This window comes from Tympanuchus pallidicinctus, unplaced genomic scaffold (assembly GCF_026119805.1).
Source record: "Tympanuchus pallidicinctus isolate F22 unplaced genomic scaffold, pur_lepc_1.0 scaffold3, whole genome shotgun sequence".
NCBI classification, from domain to species: Eukaryota; Metazoa; Chordata; class Aves; order Galliformes; family Phasianidae; genus Tympanuchus; species Tympanuchus pallidicinctus.
The window spans coordinates 49,642,016-49,650,970 of record NW_026294747.1 but is presented as its reverse complement, the minus strand read 5'-3'; the positions used below and the strand labels follow the sequence as shown (position 1 = coordinate 49,650,970).

Here is an 8,955-nt window from a genome sequence, read left to right as displayed (position 1 = left end):
GAGGGGCTCCCCGCCCAGCCTCCCGGAACAGCGCCCTGCCGGACCGTAGTGCGCCCCGCCCGGTCCTTGGCTGTGCCGGGGAGCCCGGGCCATGAGGCGCTCTGATAGGCCGGCAAGTTGTGACGTCGCGAGCGAGCTGCCCGCCGATTGGCTGCTGCGGCTCCAGCGCGGAGGTCGTAAGGCCCGGTGAGGGGAAGCACTGAAGTGATCTCGGGTTGGGCCGCGCGGCATCTCTGCCGCTGTCCGTGGACGGCATCCGCTGCGCTAAGCGGTTCGGAGACCTTCCGGGCGGAGGCCGGAGTAGCCACACATGATTTCAGCGAGCTTAAACTCTCGTCAGAATGCCGCGTTGAATAGCTGCCGCCTAGCAATAGCGCTTCTCTTTCCCCCCGCGCTCCGCCTGCCACCAGGCCCCATGGCAGCTGCCGCGCCCCGCAGGTGAGCGCGCGTGCGGCCTCCTGCCTTGTTCGTGCGACTGCCGCTGTCGTAAAGACGGCGCGCGCGATAGTGCCGCGCCTTACGGCACCGGGTTGTTCCGGCGCTAATCCGGTGCGTTGGGACGAGGCGCTGAGCGGGGCGGTCGCGGTGTGTTGCAGTGTGGGATCCGCGATGTTCCCACAGAGTGTTCGCAGTCAGTCATGCTTACGTTTCCTCGCGTGCATACCTGGCTTAACAAATAACAATTGCCTCGTGCTCTGTTTGCCCCAGTGCCGTATCAGGACATGGACTGGGACCAGTTTGACCTGAACCCGAAGGTGATTGCTGCCCTTAAGAAAGGTAAGGGCCTGGGGACGTGAGCTGCAGTCATGTAGTGCCTGCCTGCGTGGGACTGCATGCTCTGGCTGTCGGCACGCAGGGCTGTGCTAACGTTTGGAACGGTCATTTAATATTTCCTAAGCAAGTGTTCTGAACAATTAGAAGCAATGGCTTTTCGCCACATGCCAGTGGTCATTTTCCAAATGCCGTGGCATTATTTTGATCCATTCGAAGTAAAGGTTAGCTGCACAGAATGTACTGTAGGTAAACTTCAAGGAAATGAGCAGTGCAAAGTCAGAAAGCTTTTGTGCACGACTGCAATGCAGTGGGAAGTATTTATAAAGCTTCTCTCCGTTTCAGCTGACATAAAATCAATAAAAGAGGTGTTAAATCTTTCTGGAGCAGACTTGCAAAGGTTGATGAAACTGTCCAGTGCAGATGTGGAATGTTTGCTGAAAACAGTCTCTCGAACTCTGAGGAAAAACTGTATGCTTACAGGTAATAAAGTCAGTGTGTAAAAAAAACGTTCTATGTAAACCTGGAAATACTGTGATGGTGAGCAGATACGAGCTTGGTTCCTCACTGACACAGTGGTGTGGTTCTGAAAGTGAAAAGTCGAGTTATGCTGTAGTTAGTTATTTAATTACCTTAAGGGCACACTTGTGGGACCTTGAAAGTAGATGAAGTTTTATCAAAGCCATTCTTTGGGATCAAGCCAGCTTAAAACAGCAAAATAATTTTCCGGTCTGGAAAACTTGATTGGAGAAACACAAGATTTTTTTTTCTTTCCCTCCTTCTTTCAATAATTTCCTTTTGGGCCGAGGCTGGTTGAAAAGTTTGCATGGTATATTATAAACTACGTGAACTGATTTTATGTGATCACTTAATTCCAAATGAAGCTGGATCTGATAGCACTCCCTGCAAAAATGCTTCGTGGCTGCTCTGCTATCAGAATCTATTTCCTTGTGGGCTGCAAATAGCTTTAGGCCTTGGCCAGATGCCAGCAGTGCTGTTTCACAGTCAGCAAGATCTTCCCCTGAGTGTAGCTCCCCACAGAGACTCCTTAGAGGCGAAGAAAGGAGAAGGTTTTTTCAGCTCAGGGTAATTTCTTGGGTTTTAAACAGGCATTCAATCAGTAGGTTCTGTGAGGAAGCCTGGGCTGAACTGGGGAATTCTCCCATTGACAAAGGAGGCATCCCTTGTAGGTACAAATCTACAGCGTCAACATCTGTACTGTGTCACTGTGCGTTAGAAGGATACTAAGTGCATTTTTCCTTCTTTCTGTCTATTTTTTTTAATCCTTTGAAAAACCACACAGCACTTCAGCTCTACCAAGAGAAGGATTGTTTCTCCTCCCAGTGCCGGAAGCTAAGCCTGGGATGTTCGGTGCTGGATGACTTGTTGAAAGGTGGCATTCCTTTAGAGGGAATCACAGAACTTGCTGGGGAAAGTTCTGCTGGGAAGACTCAGATTGGTTTGCAGCTGTGTCTTTGTGTGCAGTATCCTTACAGATATGGTGGATTAGAGTCGGGTAAGTATTGACATGTAAATATTGATTGATTTGCCATTTGGAGGAATCTACTGTCTAAGAATGTTAAAGAATCGCAGAATGGTTCAAATTGAAAGGAGCCAGAAAGACCACATGATTTCACCCCATGGCACAGACAGGGCTGCCCCCCACCAGCTCAGGTTGCCCAGGGCCCCAGCTGGCCTTGGGCACCCTCAGAGATGGGATATCCACAGCTCCCTGGGCAGCAGTGCCAGGGCCTCAGTGCCCTCACGTGGAAGGATTTACTCCTGATGCCATCAGTGTGACGTGGCAGCAGTCTTACTCTTCCTTCCATGTTGCACTGGGTTTAATTTAATGGGCAGAAATTACATTTTAGCTGACCCTACTTCGGTTTAAGTTGTGTAATTATTCAGAACAGAAGCAGATATATTCTGTGCAGTTCCTTCCTGTGTTGAAGAGCACTGTGCACCACTCTGTGGTGGGATTTGGGGTGCTGTAATGTGGGCACTTTCAGTTAAATTGGAACCTTTTGGTCTCTGTGTCAGTGTGGTCAGAAATTAATTACTACTTTGGGAGTCCAGGTTTTTATCCAGTTTTCCAAGGTTATGCTTTGGTGAAAGGTAAGAGCTCTTGTCAGGCTTTTAGGTGCTAAACAGTAGCAGCAAAGTGTGAATTGCCAGCTTCAGGCTTTGTGGTTCTTTCAGGTTTTTTTTCCAATACAACAGGCAAGTTTGGTATTGCTTGTTGAGAACAGCTACGTTTTAGAGGTGGGCAAGGTGCAGAAGGCTGATGGAAGTGCTCCATGGCCTCCGTCCTTCGTAGATGGAAATGTTGAATTACATTTCCTTACGCAGTATAGATTTATTGTGTATCTTCTTTGCTTGACTTCATGCTAATCCTGTTTACAATTCTCAGTTCTAGAAGGCTGGCAATAAACCAAGAAATGAGGACATCCTTTGCCTCAAGGTTATCCTTCTGCCATTCTAACAATGTCGGTTATGGTCTGTTGCATATTATGAATTTATTTTCCATGCCCATATTCATGAGTAATACATGAATGTAATGTGACATGCATTTCCATGTTAGAAATTCCAAATTAGAAAAAATTGTTTGCTACTGCTTCTCGTTAACCAGGCTGGTTTGGTGCAGGTTGGGTTCATGGGACTGGAAATTCTTACTTTGTGTGACAAGCTCTTGCAATTCTTGAGGGTTTGGGGTTGAAACTGAAGAAAAATACATCCCAGCTGCGGGACTGTAAGGAAAGATGTCTATAGGATCACTGAGGATGACAGGTTTCTTACCTCCCACCTTCCTTATGAGAAGTGAAAAATACTTGTGTTGCTGGTGGTGATGAGGCTTTCTTAGTGAGCTGTAAACAGGAGGGTGCCGTGGGATTTTCTGTTTGTGTACCAATCTCCTCTTTTTATTCAGGTTATGGCAATTCATCTGTCTTTTCAGATATGTGAATAGTATTCAGTGCTTTGGAGGCATGGTAAGGCATCAGCCTTTGATACTGAGTTGAGTAGTTTTAGTTGTTTCGGTTTGCCTGGGCCGCGCTGAGTGAGGAGGAATTCTCTTGGGCTGTGTAGCTCGCTCCAGAAGTAATGCCTCCTATTTGTATCTGTGGAACTTACAGCAGCCACAAGGAGCAAAGTGACACCGTTTGATGGGACAGATTCTCAGCTACAAAACGCTGTTTTTCAACACAGTCACCACGTTCAGCCGTGCGTTTTCACCAGCAATGAACAAGAGCCGTGCGCTGCACTCATGACAGCACCAGTGGTGGTGATCCCACTGTGACCACTGCTGAAACGCAGCACCCACTGCCTCGCTGTGCTCACAGCCACTGTTTGCTCTCTGTAAATGTTCAGCAAGGGTCAGTGAATGTCAGCAGGCACTGCATGGAGCAATTCAGTGGCACTCCTTTGTTCCATACGAGCTTCTGCTGTTTTGGTCAGACATGGTTTTGTCAGAGTGATTTTTAAAAAGCAGATGCTCTCTCTGTAAGTCACTGTCTGTGGTAAAGAAATGGCTGTCTGTCTGAATTAGGAAGTGCTGTGCTAAAAGTAATCAGCTGTGAATAATAAGAACGGTAGTTGGGAAGTCTGGAATGCTTTGCTCCAAGGGCTCCTTTAGCCTAAGGATATCTCAGCACAAGTTAGCGTGGCTTCCATTAGTTTGAAATTCAATGTTGCAAGCCATAATTAGCCCATTGGAGCAAATACTGATGCTGAATACACGTAACATCAAATTTGTTACAGAGGTTTCTCTTGGCTTGCTGATGTTTTAGAAACTGAAAATCTGACTGGGAGTACATGAACTGCAGTGATTTCTACAAGAATTTATGGAGGGATTGAGGAGAACTGAGCTAGGAAGTTTAGTGCCAAAGAAAATTAGGCTTTTTATTAAGAAAATATTGCACATATTTATTTTTTTCTCCAACATCTTTGATGTGTGCAGTTAATTTTCTCAGCAGTAACGCACACTCGTTCACAGGACCCACAGTAAAACCGTATGGACACTCATTGTGTGATGTGATTGAACACCGTACATCACACGTGTAATTGATTAACTATAATCTTTTGGTATCTAATGTGCAGTTTTAAAGAAGGGTTATTGCTCTCTGTGGGTTACATTACAGTGCTTGTCATCGTCCCAGCCAGGCAGGCAGGTGTTCAGCAGCCATGCAGGAAGAGTGGCACCTAGTGGATTGCTGGGGAGCACAGCCTGGCAGCTACAAGAGAGTCACAGTGGTGGTGGAGATGTTCATCATCAATTCAGTATGGGTGCCAAAAACGTAAAATGAATTTCCAGTTAGGTGTGCCTGGCTTGTGAGTGCGATTCCTTATTTTGTTTTTGTACTGTTAGGAAGCTGTCTGTGTAAAAGTCATGCTGCAGTAACAGGGGGGGCTTTCTCGATTGCAGGAGCTGTCTACATTTGTACAGAAGATGCATTCCCAAGTAAGCGTTTGCAACAGCTGATAGCTCAGCAGCATAAGCTGCGTGCAGATGTGCCACCTGAAATCATACAGAAGATCAGGTTTGGGAACAGTATCTTTGTTGAGCACGCAGCAGACCTGGTAAGTGGCAGCACAGCTTACAAACACCCAATCGCAATGCTGTAATCCAGTAACCAGAGGAGGTTGTTGCAGGAGACCAAAGCAGCTGCCTGTTATCCCCAGCTATTTTAATCACAGATCCAAAACACAGCTCTGTAGGAACCTCTATGAAGAAAATCTCAGCCAAAATCCAGACACAGTTTTATTGTGGCTCCTTCACTGAATTTGGAGACAGAATACCAATCAACATGCAGAACGTGCTCTGTGTGTGCAGAGTAACTTGCATACAACACTAGAGTTAGTAAATTGAAAATGTGACAGGTAGAATGCAAAAACCAGTGCCTAGAATAAGTAATGCACAGCATAACTGCAGTGCAGCTGTCTTGCCACGCCTCTCCAGTAGACTCATAGTATTTTAGAAGGAAAAAGTGCTGCCTCCTTGCCATCTAGGTTGTCATCCTTCAGTGGCTGTGAGTACACTGTTTACTGATGGAACACTGAAAGTTTTGTTTTCTGTAAGGCTCAAAAGTAGCACTTGTTAGTTAACATTCCAGTTGTTGGAGAAAAGGTAAAGCATTGCTTGCTGGAAAGTGAAGCAGCTGCATGGTAGATGATTACAATTCACATATTGCAATGTATTGATTCTGTTTGTGTACATGTGTGTGTATCAGGATACATAGGGGGCTTTTTACCCCTTGTTTAAAAAAATCAAATGTCTTTGATGTTATAATGTCAGTGATTTTGAGGGGGGAAAAAAAAAAACAACCAAAAAACAACAGTTAGCATAATAGAATGGATCTTACTGCAGATCAGACTCAAAATCACCATTCAGTTGTAAAAGCTGTAAAGAGCTGAAGTGGCAGCAAACAGAAGAACTGAGACTCACTTGATCACCTTTTTGGCCATATTGAAACAAGTTGGCCAGAAGCTGAGACTGTCACCATGTGTTTGCTCTACTTTATATTCAGCTGCTGTAGACCCCTGGGCTGCAAGACCCTTTTATCTAATACTTGTATGAAAGAGGTCGCATGCTGCAAAGCATTTGTGTTAAACTCCCTACAACTGCCATGCTTGGGGGTTTCACAGTATTCAGTTACTGAAACAGCAGTTCAGTCACTTCTGTTTGGGATGTTTAATGCTGGTCTTGAGTTCTCAGTACTGCAGTGAGACCATCCCCCAAAACAGGAATTGTTCAGGATTTGTATTACTGCATTCTTGAGATTTTAAGATGCCTGTACATACTTTAAAATGCCTGTACATACTTTAAAACAGCTGCAAATAACTGCAGTCGGTTGCACATGCACAGCTTGTCCCCAGTTTTTTGATGTAAAATCGTAACATACCTGCTAAAAATAGTGGGACTTCAAATCTGCAAACTCGTTTTATGAGTAGAAACGCCACCAGCTTGCATTTCTGTGATGAGAGCTGTAGTTACCAGCTCGATTTTACAAACGTGAACTGTTCTAATGCTGTCTGTGTGCACTGTGGGGACAGGACACCTTCCACAACTGCATTACGAAGAGGCTCTCCCTGCTGCTCACGAGAGGCGTGGTGCGCTTGGTGGTCATCGATTCCATTGCTGCTTTGTTTCGATGTGAATTTGGAGCTTCGGATTCTGTTCTGAAGGCTCGCTACTTGCAGACATTTGGAGCACAGCTCCATGGCTTAAGCACTAGATTCAGGACTCCAATAATGTGCATTAATCAGGTATGGCATCAATACAAATGTCCTTCAAGGCTGTGTTTCGATGGGTGCGGAGTCTGAGAGTTGGAATGGAGATGTGTAGTTTTCTGAACCAAGGCTAACTCTGAGTCCTTGAGGAGTCTGACAAACGGAGGAGGTAATATGGTACAGGTGGCCTTTGGGTTGTTGCTTTTAGTTTGCTTTGAAAGAATACAGGTTTTTCTAACTTGGTTTAATACACGATCCAATAATCTGAACTTTGTTGGCTTTGCTCCCCGCCTTTCTGTTCAGTGAAGTCAGATGCATCAGAGCAGCTCAGCTACAAATGTTGTTGTTCTGCTTCAGGTGACCGATGCTGTGAGCGAGTCAGAAGCTGTGCAGTGTGGCTACAGGTGAGTCACCCACCACAGAAATGTCACAGAGCTGCACAGGGCAGCATTTAACCACTGTGCCTTCCTGCAGCTCCAGCACAAACTACTGCATACTAACAGCAGTGGTGCATTTATGCAGCAGTACTGAATTTGTTGGTGGCAGTAACAGCTGTTGTGCTGGGCAGTAGAGGAAACCACCACGTGTGGTTCTGTTGTAATGCCTCAGCAGCAAATTCAGGGCCAGATTCCCTGCAGCACTGCTGGAGTCACTGCACAAGAGGGTTTTTGTGTCTCTCCTCTTCGGTAGAACTGCACGCATTTTCTGTCTGCTTAGAAAAACAGCAGCCAAGCCTTATGGTTTGTCTTTGTTGCTTAAGGAAAATGGTCCAAATACCTTTTGACATCAAGCTGCTAATGAGGTTCAAGCACATATATTTATTGTTTGAATCCTGCTAAGCTTGATACATTAGAAAAACTGGGAGCTACATCATTTGTGTTCTACTGCTTTCTTTACAGTACTGCTAACAGCAGAATCTCTCCAGCACTAGGAATAACCTGGGCAAATCAGCTGCTAATGAGACTGATGGTCAGCAGAGTGCCACAACCTGAACCAACACCTGGAGCTGCGTCACACCACCCTGCAAGCGTGAGGACTTTAAGAGTAGTGTTTGCTCCTCATCTACCTCCATCCTTCTGCTGCTATACAGTGAGATTGGAAGGTGTGAAAGGAATGAAGTAAGTTCTTTCTGCAGTACAGTAGCCTGTTCTGAAAGTGCATTGAACCTGCTTTGCTTCAGGAAGCATTAGTAAAATGAAATTCTTCCTAGAGCAGAGAAAGGGATGCTGAAATGCATAACAAGTGATATGACAACAACATTGTTGTTTTCTTTTTTTTACATTGTGCAAAGATGCTCTTTTTGTAACTGGATAAAAGTTCACCAGTCTCTCCTTGTGAGATAAATGTTTTGGAGAATAATCCTTACTGCAAGGCAGAGCAGCACCTTCAGCTCTGTTCATCCACACAGCCCCTGCTCTCCTCAGAGACTTTTATCAGAGCTTTCCATGTTTTTCTTTCCATCTTTGTGCTATTTATTACATCTTTTTCTGCTGGCCTCAAGACTAACTACTCTGGGTGCCAGCCAGATGATGTTATTTGTCCACACTTTCCAAAGGCCTTAAAACTTACTGTGTTTGTGCAGTGGCTGATGCTCACTTGTATCATTGTATATTGTTAACCTTTCATGCATTTCCCTCTCCCATCTCACCCCCTCTCCCCCTTCCCCCAGGTTGCCCAATCTGTAATTTGTAAACGACCACAGTAATTTTATAAATTGTTTTTTAAAATAAAACCCAACGATGAAGCCTTTATGTCTTTGTGTTCTCAAACATCAGATTGCAATAGCTTATAGCCACGAGTACCTCAGTCTTCAAATCCCGACGTTTCGTGCAGCATAGCTACCACTAGAATTATTCTCCCATTTGCTGGCCAACTCCCAGTAAATTTGTCTGGTACTTTGCTCATCCTATTGTAATAGTTGGTGAACTGTAATTATAGATATATACACATACACACAAC

The 8,955-nt window shown here is 45.2% G+C and overlaps 1 protein-coding gene across 3 annotated transcripts; it reads left to right on the top strand.

Moving 5' to 3' along the window:
• Positions 1-142: 142 nt before the first annotated feature.
• On the top strand, positions 143-8,741 carry XRCC3 (X-ray repair cross complementing 3). Of its 3 annotated transcripts, XM_052694514.1 has the most exons (8): positions 146-438; positions 709-777; positions 1,117-1,254; positions 2,075-2,287; positions 5,192-5,346; positions 6,820-7,032; positions 7,354-7,400; positions 7,896-8,741. In XM_052694514.1, exons 2-8 carry the CDS (start codon positions 723-725, stop codon positions 8,116-8,118), a joined length of 1,044 nt encoding a protein of 347 aa, XP_052550474.1. In that variant the 5' UTR covers positions 146-438; positions 709-722; the 3' UTR covers positions 8,119-8,741. The 3 variants fall into 3 exon arrangements, with proteins under 3 accessions (XP_052550475.1, XP_052550474.1, XP_052550476.1); XM_052694515.1 differs by lacking the exon at positions 1,117-1,254 and having other exon boundaries at positions 143-438; XM_052694516.1 differs by lacking the exons at positions 146-438; positions 1,117-1,254 and having other exon boundaries at positions 525-777.
• The last annotated feature ends 214 nt before the right edge of the window (positions 8,742-8,955 follow it).